This window comes from Polyodon spathula, chromosome 1, assembly GCF_017654505.1.
Source record: "Polyodon spathula isolate WHYD16114869_AA chromosome 1, ASM1765450v1, whole genome shotgun sequence".
In the NCBI taxonomy this organism is placed as follows: domain Eukaryota; kingdom Metazoa; phylum Chordata; class Actinopteri; order Acipenseriformes; family Polyodontidae; genus Polyodon; species Polyodon spathula.
Window position 1 is genome coordinate 28,945,683 of NC_054534.1, and position 16,959 is coordinate 28,962,641.

Here is a 16,959-nt window from a genome sequence, read left to right on the forward strand (position 1 = left end):
ATTTCAAATTGTGTTTTGTTTTTCCCCTGTATGAAAATGCACGTTGTTTGCTGCACGGAAACAGGAATACAGTAAATACTAATGGTCCAGGTTTTTTGTTTCAACCAGGATCTAAATATCTGTTTAAATAAGCTACTGTGGTCTTCAGTTTATCATCTGCAGTACAAAAACTTATATCCAAAATTCTCTCAATTATTCATATTTTATTAAGAACAAGGTACAAATAAAAACTAAATAAAGCTTACACATTTTGACATTGTCTTCATCAGAGCCTGTTTCACCTTATTATACTGTACTTCCTTTCATTGCTGATAACCTAGCAAAAAGCATTCTGGGTCAGGTAAGTGAATATTTTGTCAATACCTGGAAAGTGTGCGCTGACATCAAAAGACCACCTCACCAAGGTTCTGGCTGTATACCTCCAGCCTGCCTGCCTGCTTGCTTGCCTCTTACTCCACTCATCAGTTGTCCCTCAGCCAGCCTTTTTTTTCTGTAGGTATTTTATTTAATTTTTTCACAGAGAAAGGGGTCAAGTCAACATGAGTGGAGTAACCATTTCTAGTGTTTTTTCTGGTGTTTATTGGTTATACCCAGATTTCATTTTTTTGTGTCGGGGCTGTTTTATCATTAATCGGTTTAAACCGAAAAACAGAAACGCAAAATACAGTACAATGCATGAGCTGTGACAATTATGATTGTAAAGAGACCCTTAACTGATTTCAATGATTTTGATTGTGGCTTGTTTTTCCATGTTTAGCTGATAGGAGCAATTCAAGTCTTTTAGCAAACAAGTGCTATGTTCCTTGCGGCTTTAATCACACTCCCCTAACGTCATAGAAAAATGCCTGAGAAATCCACTTCTGTTTGGCAATTTGTAAGTAGTAGGGCTTTCATCAAAGACTGGCGTCAGAGCTTGAGAGGTGTTTTTTTTTCTTCTAAAGGAAAAATCTATTGATTTGTAGTTACTCTGGAAACCACCTCAAAAATAAGCATGCAGTACATGGAGGCATGTTCGTATTAAGTTATTTTTGGACCACTCTTCCAAGTGTGATGGAACTTCGAGCAGTGCTTGATAAGCTTTTAACCCTTAGCGGCCCATTTATTCAGCACCTGTGAGGCACGTCAGGTCCAGTTTATTTTACATGTGCCGTTTTCAAAGCTTTTTTTTTTTCAAGGTAAAACAGGTTTAAAAGGCACCTCCTCATAGTCGTGCAAACTGATAAATCCTCTCCTGATCACTCGTTTTATCACCAAACTCCTCAATAATGCAATCCAAGTCATTAGTTTATTTCTGTAACATCTCAAAAAGCTCTGCAAATGTCTGTGATATTCTTTGAGCAGTAGATGCGGAAGCTAGAACTATCACTGGAACTGTCTTCTTTGTTTGTGTCCGTGTTATCTCTATGGCGCAGGGGCTATGTGTATTGCTCAGATCCGCCCTTTTTTTTTTCGGCTTCTCTTGGCTCCTATTGGTCTCACTCGACCATTGAAAGGTTTTCTCTGCTTTTTACAGAGAAAAAGCGACCAGAGACCTGTGCTTTTTGACTGGAAAAGGGAAATTTGTAATGTCGGACCTGGTCCGACATAGTACTGCAAAAGGATAAAGGCTTCATATTGGAAACCGCTTGGCTTTTAATTTTATTTAACTCTGCATTAATATTTGTGACAAGAGCTGGATTCACATTTGAGAAAAGCACTCGTAGCAAACTACAACAAAGGAAGTGGCTACAGAACTGAATCGGAGAAATATGAAATACCTAAATACACAATTAGAACAATAGTCAAGAAATGCCACAGAACAAATTCAACTGAAACTAAGTGGACGGACAAAGGAAATTCTGGTACAGCAGGTAGGACAATTGTCAGAGCAGCTAAAAAAAATACAAGATTAACAGGCAAAAAGAAAGATTTTGAAGCATCAGGCATAATAGTGCATGAAGAACTGTATAAAGACACCTGAACAGAGAAGGCATATAAGCACGTAGACACTTTTAAAGAAAATTCATAAAACAAATAAAATTAAACAAATAAAGAAAACCTACCTACAGTTAAATATGGAGGTGGTTCGATCATCAAACGGGGGGTGTTTTAGCAGTTCAGGGACTAGAGACATGTGATTTTGAAGATCAAAAAAATGCAGCCATGTATCAAAACTAGGGCTGTCACTATATTAACATTTTTGATCGGTTAATTTTTGGACATTAGTTAATTTAATCAGTAGATTCATCCCTGCATATTTGTAATAAAGGGAACGATCTTATAGTTTCTGTCCTGCATAGTAATACATAAAAAAAAATAATAGAATCTAAAATAACATAAGCCCAATGGGAATTAGGTAATTTTTTAAAGTTTTTTTATTTCAGTAAATGTAACAAGTTTTAACAGAACAATGTCAATCCACGAGTTTAATAGCAAAATATAATGTACAAGAACTGAGAATGGATTTTTTTTTTGTCTTTGATGCAAACATACCATATACAGTGCCGTGAAAAAGTATTTGCCCCCTGTCTGATTTTCTGCATTTTTGCATATTTCTGACACTGAATGCTATCATATCTTAAACCAAAATCTAATATTAGATAAAAAGAACCCTGAGTGAACAAATAACACAGCATTTTGAGACTTACTTCATTTATTTATTAAAGAAAGTTATGGAACACCCAATGCCCCGTCTGAAAAAGTAAACGCCCCCTTAGACTGGTTACTCCACCTTTAGCAGCAATAACTGCAACCAAACGCTTCCTGTGGTTATTGTCCATCCTCTCACAGCGCCGTGGAGGAATTTTTGCCCACTCTTTCATCTAGAACTGCTTCAACTCAGTGACTTGTGGGTTTTCGAGCATAAACTGCATGTTTCGGGTCCTGCCACAACATCTCGGTGGGGTTTAGGTCTGGACTTTGACTTGGCCATTCCAAAGCTTTAAATTTCTAACATCAATGAAACAACATGTTAGTCACAGCTTGTGGCACTAGTAAAAGACATTTACTCGCCTGAAACCATGAAAGGCCAAATGAAGGAATCATGAAAAATAAATGCTGCACTGCACGGTTCCCTCTTGTAATGAACTTTGTACATCCAACTTAAACATAAAAACTCCCTTTTCACCAACACAGTTTTAAAATGAATACAGCCTGTTTTGATTGTAGTAAATGCAGACTTATTTTTCCAAGCTGGCAGCAGACATTGAGGATCGTTCTGCATGTTGTAGAAAATGTAAGAAGTGAGTGTGTAACACCAACAAACCAGATACGAACTGATGCAGGAAGCCTTCTCTCACGCATTCTTTCTCAGCAGGGGATCTTGGGGAAATGGCGTTCAAAATGCCCAGCCAGAAAAAAAAAAAACTGCCCAATTTTTTTATAAAAGAAATTAATCTGCGATCAACTATTTAGTTAATTAATCGGTCTGATTTTAATCTGTTAATTGTGGCAGCCCTAATCAAAACGTTCCACAAAGTACAATAATACCATCTGCTCATAGGCCGATTGGCACAGTTTATTTCCCAATATGAAAATGACCCAAAGCATCTTGAAAAAAACTAAGATAAAAGGCCTAAGCAATCACCAGATCTCAATCCAATAGAAATGCTTTGAAGATCTGAAAAAAGCTGTAGCCAAGCATTGTGTATCCAATCTGTCTGAGCTGATAGAAATCTACAAGACAGAATGGGCCCAGATTTCACCAACAAGATGCAACATACTGGTTAAGAATTTGCATAACCATTCGTAAGCCATAATAAAAGGAAAAGTAGGACACATGATATCCTAAAGCACGGATGCCAGTACTTTTGTCATAAACGAATACTTTAAATGAAATAAGTTTATTAGTTTTTTGTTAGATTATTAGAATGTTTATTTTGCTTTTTGTTTTATTAAAACAGTTTTCTAAATGCTTGTCCTTTAAGTGATATTATAATTGTGGTATAATAAGCGTAGGGTCCCAATACTATGCCTGCGACCTGTAGAAACCCAAAGTGATGATAAACTAAATATTTTTAAAACTTAAACCACCATAATTATGAGTCTGTATAATTATGTAAAAATACAATGTCAGTCCACACAGGCTATAAGCAACCACCAAAGTGATTTATTTTTTTCAATCTATTGATTCTTGTTAACAAGTAACCCTGAAATCCATAACAGCCATTTGCCATTGCCAAGCATTTGCTGCGCTTTAAATATTTATAATATTCTGTACTCCCATAGCTCTCTTAAAATAACGAAGTTTTTTTTTTTTTTTTTTTTCCCTGTCACAATATGTATAGTAACTCGACAGTGCTTGCACACTTAAGTTGTACCTTCTTTCCTTTGCTGTCTTCCACAATGAAATCCCGATGGTCATGGGCACATTCTTCTGGGGTTTTTCTGTCTAGACATTTTTGTACATTTTGCCACAATTCTGTTTTAAATCCTCTGTATTTTAACTGTAGTACAGCTTCAAATCCCACTAACAGGCCTCCATTCCTGATTGTAATCTTGTTTTAAATCTCGCGAGCGGAGTCTCCAATAGAAATGTAGGAATGGGCTGTCACTGAGTAGTTGGGGCGGGTTTAATGTATTCAGAACCAATCAATGATAGGTACAAGTGAGGGAGGTGGGGCATTGCCCAGCAGCACAGGGAAATGTATTTTATTTTTTTTGTAGTACGTTTTATTTTTATTTATGTTTTTATGTGAAAAGGGTAAAGCCAACATGAATAGATTAACCATCTGCACAGTTTTTACATGTTTTCATGTGTTTGTTGACTGTCCGCCGATTTCATTTGTTTAGTATCTAAGGTGTTTATTCGGCCTTATTGGTTAAAACTGAAAATCAGAAGCCCTATTCATAATATGCACATTAACTTATCTTATACATACATGACTTGCCTCTTATAAATGGCTTACTTGTAAACTTTCAGTTTAGCTAGTTGAGCACAATCCTTTGCATGCTTGAGTATTTAATAAATGTTGTTTACCTTAATAAGATAGAACAAAGCTGCTCAGCTGAGCCTATGATGCAGTCATGCCCGCCCCCAAGGATAAAAAGCACTGCACACACATTTTTCCTTTCAAGAACTGACCTGACAGGAGAGCCTATTCTGGTAAGTAATTGTTACTTTTTCTGCTATAGATTTTTGCATTTATTTTGTTTTTACACAAATTATATTTGATATTAAAAATAACCACAAACCAATGGAGCAGTGCCGAGGACAATGACCTGCTCCTTTCCTAACCCGGCACACTACCGTACTAAAGGCGACCCCACCAGTACCATACCGACCCAGTGCTACATTCACCGAACAGGTACCAAACCGACCCGGTACTGTCCCTGTTCCAAGCAGTACTGTACTGATCCGGTCTTAGTCACTGACCCAGTACCGTCCTTGTAAAAACCAGATGCTAAAGTCACAGACGGTACTGTCCCTGGTTCCCTGAAATGGAAATGTAACCATTAACCTTTGAAGTTGCTGCATCCGTGTCTGCAGCAGGCTTGAAAGAAAAATGACGGTGAGGTTTGTGCACTCAGCCCTTTTTACCCTTGGTGGCGGGCATGACTGCATCACAGGGTGAGCTGAGCAGCTTTGTTATATCTTTCTATTTCAGGGAACCAGGGTTATGAAAAATACCCCAACAAACATTATTCATGGTACAGTAGTCTCCAGCTAAAAGAACACCCCTCGGGAAGCAAATGAAGTGTTCTCTTAGCCAAAGAGTTCTTTTAAGGTGGCGTTGACCACCAGACACAATGTAAATCAGTCAATCAGTAAATACATAAATATTTATTACTTGTCATGATGCAAGTGCATTAACATATGAAATGAACAGAATAAGTAAGAAAAAAGCAATAGGCAAGTGTGTGTTAATAAACTATAATAATTAAGTAACAGATAAACTCATTAATAAACTGTCAAACAATTAACACAGCACCTCTACACATTAAAAAATGCAGCATTAGGTCTAGATTAATTATGAATATCAGTACAGCAGCACAACTTTTTTGTTTTTTGTTTTTTTATTACGTATTTTGTTATAAATTTAGTAATTGCCAATTATTTTATTATTTTCTCCCAATTTGGCATATCCAATTATTTTTAGGCTCAGCTCACTGCTACCACCCCAGCACTGACCTGGGAGCGACAAAGACAAACACATGTTGTCCTCCGAAGTGTGTGCCGTCAGCTGACTGCTTTTTCTCACTCTGCAGACTCACCGTGCAGACACATCAGAGCTAGTGTTGGAAGATAATGCAACTCTGGGCAGGCTACAGGCAAGCCTGCAGGTGCTTGACCAGACTACAGGGGGCGCCGGTATGAGGTTAGCCGAGGACACCCTGGCCGACCTAAGAGTCGTCCCGTTCCATCCCGCCCCTCCCCCTCCCCCCCCCGGGCTGCGCTCAGCAAATTGTACATCTACGGTCGGCAGTAGAATAGCTTGGACCCAGACCTGTGACATCCAAGCTGTAGGTCACATCCTGCACTGCTCTGTGTGATTTTACCAGATGCGCCACTTGGGAAGCCCCGGAGCACAACATTATTTAACAGAATGGTTAAGCAACTTGCCAGAATGGAAAATACTCATGGAAATCAGAATACAAAATGAGGCAATGATATGATGGTGGTTCTGGAAAGATGGAATTAACCAGTCAGTCTGTCTCAAGACACTCTCGCAATGTCAAGTCACATTTGAAAAGTTTGAATACCGGTAAACCATTTGAATTTAAGTTTGATGATGAACTATCAAGCTACAAAACGGTACTGTATCAGTTGTGAACGAATCACTTGTGTGCCAAAAAGTGTTCTTTTAAACAAAGTTCCTATTTCTTTAGGAGGAGCTCTTACAATGAGAAAAATCAGTTTCAGCACAAGGGTGTTCTCTTAGGAGAAGTGTTCTCTGAGGAGGTGTTCATATACGTGGAGACTACTGTATAATATTACAAATGAGCAGTAAAAAGGTTAAATATAAGGAATCCCCCACCATATACTTCACATAGAAACAAAACATTTGGAATACAAAGCTAAAACAATTTTATTTAAAAATAGATAATATATTCATCTTTAAAATGTATGCCATTTACAGTTAATATTACTTGGTTTCATTAGTTAGAAAATAGCCTATGCCTGTACTTCCTGTAATTTGTGTCATTCATTTAATGCTGCCTAGTGCTTCAGAACGTTCTTCAGAACCACTTATGATTCAGTGCTAGTTATATATTCTACTGGTCATGATATCCGTTGGCGTTTGAGGAATGGGGACTTAAGCCACTGATGGAAATAAATCCGGTCATTATTTTATTGATACGCAAAGTGTGCTCATAATCTAGTTCAGCTATTCATTTATTCCTCATTACCAAGGTTATTTGTGGTCTTTTCTCCCTGCTTAGGTTTTATAAAAGCTTCTGCTTTTTAAATGTATAGTTAAACACCTGTAGTAAAATATATCCTTGGTAATAGTCAGAATGAGAATTACGACCACTCATTTATGATTCTCTTCAGTGTCAATGTGTAGGTGATATCAGTATACCAAGAACACAAGTTTGGGCTTGGGAAATGGGTTGGGAAGTATAGCCAATGTTTGTAATGCTTTTTTTTTTTTTTGTGCTTCTGTATGCTAAAGGGTCGTGTATAGATGACATTAATAACCTCAAGTCTGTATAGATTACAAGATGGCACCAAAGATGGTAGGGACTTGTGTCAGTTGCAGAAAGTACCTTTACTGAACAAACCAGAGAACAAATGTCAGATTTAGTTTGTTGAATTTAAGGCATAAAACAAAAAAAAAGGAAGAGAGAAGTCTCAAGCTGCTGCGTTTGGCTTTCAGAGAAGTATTGTTTATTGAAGACAAAAGTTCTGAGTTGCAAAGTTACAACCAGACATCTTAAAGGTTACATGGGGACAACAGTTTGAAGGTATCCTCTTTCCAAGCACGGATCAGAGCAATACAAAGAACATTTCAGTATTCTTAGTTTAAATGCAGTAACTCGGTGACATCATGATTTTTCCTTAAACCAATCAGAAAAAGACACAGATCTCTTATCACTTGGTTAATTGTCCATTCAGAGCGTCTGGTTCAATCCAGTTTCTCTTTTGAAGTAACCAGTTATTATAACCCTCATAAAATCAACTATAATTTCCTAAGAAAACCTTTTTTTATCTCTGGTTTGTAAATATGTTTAACATAAATGGCACAATCCTTTCATGTTAGAACTGAAGATCAAAGGAGAGGCCAACACCTATTTAAAAATGTCTTGGAGGTCAGCCTTGTCCTAGCAAGGACAAAGTGACCAGAAAGATCTTTATCAACTTACTGTCTAAGTAGGAATTTAACCAGAATCTGACTTAATCTTTAACCCATTCTGTGAGTTGTATTCTAAGACCAAAAATTCATTTATATCTAAGTAAAATGTTCCAACATAGTTAAGTGTAGTGGATAAATTGGCAGGCAAGGATATTTATCATTTAAAATCCCTTCTGCAGCCATTGGATGAGTAATAAAGACAGATGGCAAATAATAATGTTCAATCTATTTAAGTTACAAGTTATTGGTGAGTTTTAAATTTAACAGATGAAATGCATTTGTTAATGCTCTTAGCAAGGTGTTGTGCCATTACTTTTAGAGGTTTGTGTGTGTTCCCAGTAGCTAAATTCAATATAAATATAATAAAGTGATTATTGATATGTCTGAAAGTTGTGTATGTTTTCCCTTTCTCTGATGCATTGCTATAGTTTCTTGAATTCAGTTTGAACATTAAAACAATATCTCATTCAAAATAAGCAAATCTCCAGTTTATTGAAATAGATTGGGTGGTTGCAGACCACAGCAAATCCTAAGCAACAGACAGTCTGGGTGATTCCAGTGCATTTACAGGTTTAACAGCATTAATACTTCAACACACTAATACAGGAGTGGTTATCACATACTCAGCCTTTAGGCTAGACATACAAACCGCTGAAGCGCCCACCACTAAATCCTAAAACATCCAGTATATCACTCTCCAAAGCTATAACATAATTCCTATACTTTATAGCAATGCATCAATATAAATGAGTTATAAATTCAAAATTGTTGTTACCTTCCATTATATAGAAGTGTAGTTGTAGAATACAACATAAAAACAAGAGCTGTCTTTTAAAGGAAGACTTCTGAATACAACCAAACAGTAACCAGCTTTTTCAGAGATCGTCAGAGTATGGACCATGCAACTTATAAGATCAAGTTCAGTGACACTTAACTGGTGTCACTGAACTTGACCCAGATAATTACATTACAGTCATTAAAATATTTGTTGCAGTTTCACAGATGTTTAATTTGTATCCCAAAGAACAGCCTGCTTCCAGCAGCTGTGACAGCTTGGGTCAGTTTTTCTTTTCAGTGAGTCTATGTCAAAACCACCACAGGTGTGGGTGACAGTCCTTTTAAAAGCCTTCTACCTGCAAAAACGTAAATCTTGTTAGCTAGGCTCCCATCTCTACATTCTCATTCCCATCATCAGTGGGAAGACTTCAAATAAATTAAACTGTTTCTATCAAAGATCCACCCATCTCTGCTGCAAGGAAAAGGAGGTGTGGTTACTTCTGTACATCTTTTGGATAAGTTAAATTGATGATTCACACAATGACGTACCTCTGAAAAGGGGGTTAGTAAGGTCTGCTTCAAGAAGCGCATGGTTTTTCCACATTATCTTAGACTTTGTCTTGGTCCACAAATTTCCTCTTACTAACTTCCTCTATTTCCTTACTGCCTTCATCTCAATTTTGAGGCCTTGTGGATTACTGTTAGCCTTACAAGCCTTTGTCTTCAAATCTTCCAGTCTCTGTCTAGCTTGTCTACTACTTTCCTTACATTTGAAACAAGCAAGCGTTACTGTGCTTGATCCTCCGAAGACATTGTTATCTGAAGATCTGTCTAAATGTTGTGCTCCTATTGAACATAGCTGTGTGTGCGTGGATTTCATAAACATATATGCATGTTAAATCATTGAATACTTGTATGAGATACAGGTTTAATTCCATTTTTTGAATCTGTCGAACCTCATTTAAATCATTTGATTGAACCCAAGAACTCAATATTGACATTATTCTGAATGTTTCATAAATCAGTGTTTTATTCATAGCAGGCAATCCTTTTTTAAATAAGTGGATACATATTTTTTATTTATGAAGTGTTTAAAAATTTCCCACGAAGCAAATCACCAAAATAGACAATAGATTGTTCAGACAATGGAAGAAAGTCCATTGTCTGAAGCAACGTAACAGGTAATTTTTTTTTATTTTTTTTTTATTTATTTATTTTTTTAACCTGACTGGTTAAAAGTTGTATGACATTTCTCACCTTAAGCATAGTGTGCAGTTTATATGTTGGTTACAGGGTGGTTCAGAAGTCAATTTGACATCATCAGATCATTGACCTGCCATGGACACTTTGTGTACATTGCTAATTTCTCTTTCTAACAGTTTTCTCAGTCTTTTCTATATCCCTATTGGCTGTTACTACTGTATATTTTAAGTACGTTTCTGATTGGACACAATGAGGGGATCTTATGTGTTTGTTTGTTTGTTTGTTTGTTTGTTTTTTTCAACCAGCTGTCGCTTCCATTTCAACTGCCAGTATCTACCTGTGATTTAAGATAGCTCTGCTGTATTAGGATCATTTGACTTTTTGGTTTGCTAACATTTCAGGCCCTTAAGGTTGAATTAAGAGCTGAATCGTTGCGATGAAAAGCCGTATATCTCCAGTTTTAGAAAAAAAAAATTAATTAGGGATATGTTCTGATTGTCAGGGAGTCTGTTTTACCCGTATATGCCATCTTGTGTTTTTCTGACACTTGCAGCTTCCTACATAGCGACAAAATATATTTGTAGTGGAATAACCGTATATGTGCAAGAACTAAGGTGGCAGAGGGGATACATAAATTTTACTGTCTCTGAAAAGAGACTCAATATTGGTAAAAATAAATAAAATTAATCAATGGAAAGACAAACCAAAGAAAACAACTCAAGGATATAGGGAAGCCATATTAACAGAAAGGGAGAATTTTTTGGGCCATATTTGCTGAAAAACACGTTTTTTTTTGTTTGTTTTCTTAGAAAATGCTTTTATTGAACATTGTAAAAATATATATTTGGTAGGTTTCATGAGGCAAGTTTATTACAAGGATGGATTATAGGGAATAGGCATACTTTATAGGCAACCTTGTTCCGATTACTACTGTGCTTTGCATGGGCTTATTATTTTTTGACATTTATATTTTATTACATGTATATATAAATAAATTGATTACGACACTGATTATGGTCGCTAATATTTGAATTTAAGGGATAGATATGTCGTGACACCTGCAATAGAGATTGCAAAACAATTACAGAAGCAGTACAAGCTAATCGCTAACACTGTGCATGTTGCCCATCTTACATTTGACAGTGGCTTAATTTTGTTTTATTGTAAATTTATTTTGTAAAATTATACGCAATGTTTTCCCAATGAATTTAATGAAAATTGTAATGTATTTTGGAAAAATATTAAACTTTTTAATTAAGTATTCCTTGTCAACTGTTCTTCCACAAAATCACAAATAGCTGGAGATATACTGTTCTTCCGCGTTACATTTTTAAAGTCTGTAAAACTTAAATAATAAATCCCACTGAAAGTAATTTAAGGAAAGATGAAAGCCCTACAGAAGGAGAAATATGATTCAGGTAATGTGTGACCCTGAGCAAGTCACTTAACCTCCTTGTGCTTCATCTTTTGGGTGAGATGTTGTTGTAAGTGACTGCAGCTGATGCATAGTTCACACACCCTAGTCTCTGTAAATCACCTTGGATAAAGGCGTCTACTAAAAATACTAATAATTTAAAAGTTCCAGGCTGATTTTTGTGTCAAAATTAGACCAACAGGAAGTACTTGATATGAAAAATAATCTTACCTGTGATAATGGTTTATGTTGTCAGCATTTCGTATGGTGGTGAATGTCATAGAGAAAAAAAAAAAAAATGAATATAAGCATTAAGAAAATAATGTATTTCCTTTAGTAAATAAAAAAGGAAAAAATATAGAACCATTACAAAATATTTTCAAGATCTACTATTGGCAGGAATTGAACAGGTCTTTCCTGCCAACCTGTGTGGATAGTTCTGTGAAGTTCCTAACTTGCTTTAATAGACTGTGGTTGTGATTTACTCTTTTGCAGCAATGAGTTCGGAAAACCTTCGGACCTGCTTCCAGATTGTTAGTGCTTACCTCTTCTTGTCATCGTCTGAATTTTTACAGGTAATCTGCATTATTTATGAATGTACTCATTTAATGTTTGTTCTTGTGGTTGTAGTAAATCTCCTTACACATGGATATTGCCAATAAGCAATGATAATGAGTAGAGCTCTGTGAATTTCTTTAATTTTTCATTTTTTGTCACAAATTTTATTTAGTTTTATTACATAAGCACATTAATAAAACAACTAAAATAGACGCATATCAATAGTAGTGTAGTATACATCATGTTTTAACTACATACATATTTTTTTATTAAATATTTCCTTTTTTTTTTACATTGACAAACTGAAAAATAATTTAGTTACCATAGTTTCTCATTAGCAGCAGTAACAGAAACATAGTCTCCCACTTTTTAATTAACTGACTAATTTTACATTAAATTCTACCCATGTCATAAGAATTGTACATACAGCAATCTACCCGTTAAAAAAAAAAAAAAAAAATGCAAGGAATTGTATTTTAATCCCATTACACTGAAGCAGGGCTCCAGTATAAAAAACAAGCTTGGGGGTTCTCAGTATTTAAGCACTAAGCAAAGCAGATTCATTAAATCAGTTTCATTTAAAACCAAAACAGCAGTTGCTCCAGTGCAAAGTTTGCACCACTTGAAATAAATGCTTAACGACGGTATCATTCGACTCCCGTTCCAGCGGACAGTTGCAAAATCTGCAAATCATTATTTTGTCACCGTCAGCTGCATACATCTCCTTCTCTTCCATCAGAATTTGTCTTCCCAAACGACTCACTCCAAATTATACCTCTGCGCAAGTGCTAATCAGAGCTTCTGTTTCCCTACAGCGTGTCTATGGTAACAGCTGAGCCTTGACAACTAAGTATTTATTTAAAGTTATTTTTTGTATAAACCTCCCAATTTAAAAGTGTCATTCTATGCTTGCTTTATAATGACAGTTGCTGAAAGGAATCTTAACAGCACAGGAGAAAAGCAGCAGACGTTGACAAATAAAAACTACCAAGTACAAGAAAGGTTTTGAGAAGAGAGAGAGAGGTTTTCATGGGAGCAGTCCTATGAGCAGTAGGCTTGATGTATTGGGTCTTGCTGTATCACAGGGACAATGTGTTGTGTTGACTCAAAGTGTAACAGCCACCTATTGGGAATTTGTTGAGCATGCTTGAATTTGACCTATTCAACATGGATGCTTGGCAACCATGTAGAGATCTTGCTTATTACCACAATGACTTAAACACAATTTTGTCTAATGTCGTCTTATAGTTTTAATTAAAAATATTTTAATAGTAAATTTTATTTCTTACTTTTTAAAAGGGAAAGACTGGCATAGCAAAGTAGAGAACAGCAAATCCTCACACTATTAAATCTTATGTTTTTATTCATCATATGGTCACTTTTTAGACTTGTTTGATACAAGTACATTATTTTGCTAACTTGGCATGTTAAGACATACATGGCTAGTTTCACAGACCCTGATTTAGCACTAGCCATGGACTACTTTATCCAAGTGTTAGTGTTGATCTTGGACTGCATTTCTTTTTCTTGTCTTGCACATTTCTGTCAGATTTACCCAGCTGAGATTTTTTGAAATTCTTAAAAAATGTACCTGTGGTTAAAAAGCTGTGGAGGTTCTAGAAATAAATTCATTTCCCGACAAACTAAGTTCAGTGCTTTTCAATTGTCCAGTGTAATTTTTTTTTAATGATTTCCATTACATGAGAGTAGAAGTTTTAACATCTGATTTGAACTCTGCTGTCACAAAGATAAGCACCAACTAAGACGTAGCTTTACAGTAAACTAATGTGATCTATCTGCATCTCCATCCATTTGTGTTTCTTTCCATCTAATGATGTAGCTATCCTTCTGCCTGGTGTTGATGGCTGAAGTGTAATACTAGTTCCTGGGATCAGCTTATTTTGCCTCCCCAGCACATCAGCACACACAGTGGCTGCGATGCTAGCTTCCAGGATTAACCACAGTGCGGTCTCCCTAGCACATCAGCTTGAGAACCGTCTGGATTGAGCTAACTAGGGTACATCTCTGGGGTCTTCAAGTGGGCACCTTCCATCCTTGGTGTTTCGTCGACTAGCCCATCACCCCCCTCCATCCCCCACTCAACTCAGTACGGCTTACTTACCTGTACGTCAGCGTGGCTTTCCTTCTCTTGTGCTTGAGATCCCTATCCAGAATCTTTCCGTCTCAACCACAGCCAGTTGCTGCTTCTTTCTGCTGCGTCAGATAAGTTCTTCACTGTGCGACACAACTCTTGGCCACTGAACCCAACATCTCTGAGAGACTGGGTTGTAGAGTGTGCCAAAAATCCTTGACAACCCACCTCCACTGGGTACGTTAACCAACATCTACCAGCATTTTCCAGTCTTTAGCAGCTTCCAGTTGTCCTGGGCGAGGCTTGGTTTTAATACCTTTTCTCTATGGTCTCCTTGATGAAGGAATATTGTCTTTTGTGTGTAATGCTTTGATTGAACTGGTGGCAACTTATTGGTCAGGTTACGCTTGTCTTCCAGTGCTGCCAGACATCGCAGCACCTGGTCATGGTGCCAAGTAAATTGTCGTTGGCTAAGACCCACCTTACATTCTGTCAAAATGTGCCTTAATGTTGCAGGTGATGAACAAAGGACATGAGGGATCCTCATCCACTAGAGGTTTAGGTTCTGTAGTGATGGGAGAACATATTATGTTGATCTGATGAGGAAACTGATCCTGCTCGGCTCCATTGTCCATAGGTCTTGCCAGCCGATCTTGCGTTGTTCCACACTCTCCCTTCTCATCCATTCTCCCTGCATAGCCTGGGAAATGGCCTTTGCACACCTCACCCTCGCCTCCTGCTTTTGCACCTCGTTGACTACCAGCTTCCTCCGTTGAGCTGGGGTTGCCTTGGGCCACATAAGAGGAACTGAACTGAGACCAAGACCTGTTATGTTAAAATGAATAAGCATGACCCATTTAGAGACATTTACTGTGAGAGTATCATCAGGAACAGTCATAGAGCCTCACTGGTCCCTTTTAAGCTCATGCAACTCCTTCCAACAATATTTAACATTTTTATTTATAAAGTGATATACTGTATAATTGCCATTTCACATAATATACATTATGCCCTGTGCTGGTGCATTATGTACAGTGCTTGCTTTACTTGGATCACATTGTGGAATGTTTGACCTGTTACATGTTGTTCTCTTTATTACTTTCAAACCTAAAGAGCAATATGTCTTGCTGGTTGAGTCATCGCTTGGCAATCCTCAGTTTGTCATAAGATACATAATTACTCTGGGCCTTTAATGGTTGTGACTAAACCTGCTTGTTTTTAAGAAGTCAAGAATTGTGAACAAGATAAACACAAGCCTATTATTTTCTCCCACAGTTTGCTTTAGCTTATTTCCTCTAGGCCTACTTGAAAATCACAGACTAGTCAACTGAAATCCTTATACTTTTACATTTGCCTCCAAGTCTGGAAGTGATGCAAAAGTTCCAGCCTTTGATTGTGCCATTATTGTAATCCGAATGCAACTGATTAAAATGGTTTCACTGTGTTTCATTTCAGAATTATGCTGCAGCCCTTTGCCAGTCATTTTGTGAACTGTTGAAAGACATAACCACTGAAGGCCAAGTCCAAGTACTAAAGGTATTCTCTTTATTTACAATGTGCACAGGTGTGGCAGCACATTTCACATCTGTATTTTCTTTTTATAATTACATTTTTTTGTAGTTCATATTATTTAAATATTGCTAAAATTCTTGCAACTGATTTTGCCACAAGGCAACAGGATAATGCCCATCCACACTATGGAAAGCAAGATTTAAACAGGACGAGTTAAGAGGCAACAATATAGACATTAGCATTTTGCAGCTTTCACTTGTGAATGACTTTTAAAGTATGCAAACAACTTTTCTAGCTTGAGGCTTTGTGTGAGTTTGTGCATGTGCACACAGGGAAGACATTTTTTTGTCTAAGTTGTTATGATTGCAGTTTATGCTTCAAAGAATAAAACTGTTAATCTTTAATCCATATGCATTAAGAACCACTGTTCATAATCATTGCATTTGCATTCTGTTCTGCAACAAACACAAATAGCAGTCAGGGCATACAAGATGGTACATTTATCTTTTTTTTTTTTTTTAGAAACTGTGAGATTAATCAATACATTAAATCCATGAAAGACCATCTGCAAAGTTCAGAAAAAAATAATTGCAGAATTACCTTTTTTTTCCCTCTCAACACCATGTTTGTCATAATGGTGGTTTCATAACTGGTATTAGTATTTCACACCAATTAAGAGTTTCTAGTAAACCTACAATATAAATGTCCTGCAGTTTTGTTTCAACCTGATATGCTGGTACTTGATCACACAGATGTCTATGGAGGAGTATTGGTTTTAGTTGTACATCCTTATCTTTGCCTTCAGGGAACTAGCCTTAGAGAAAGTGCTTTGAGAAATTGTTTCAAACAGCTATGTCTGTGCTGGGTAGATTCAGGTTTTAACCAAATTCTCTCAGCCAAGACTCTGACTGTGCTTTTTCTTAAAATCCTTTATTAAGACCGCTGTAGTTGCAAAACAAAAATTAGCATATATCTGCATCACTATGATGGTTGCATGTACTGGCTGGTTTCATAGCTCTACTTTTTGCCAATGACTGTTCATTGGTTTGGTTACTCCCCTGTTTTAGTTGTTATGGTTTCTATTTGAATTGTAAAGGTCTTGATCAAGCTTAAGTGCTTTAGTGATA

At 36.7% G+C, this 16,959-nt stretch overlaps 1 protein-coding gene across 1 annotated transcript in view; it reads left to right on the forward strand.

Moving 5' to 3' along the window:
- LOC121316904 (importin-11) overlaps positions 1–16,959 on the forward strand; it is a 174,426-nt gene that overhangs the window by 90,866 nt on the left and 66,601 nt on the right. The window contains exons 23-24 of the mRNA XM_041252240.1: positions 12,166–12,245; positions 15,776–15,856. Of these exons, the coding sequence (XP_041108174.1) occupies positions 12,166–12,245; positions 15,776–15,856 (161 nt within the window). The remainder of the gene's footprint in view (positions 1–12,165; positions 12,246–15,775; positions 15,857–16,959) is intronic.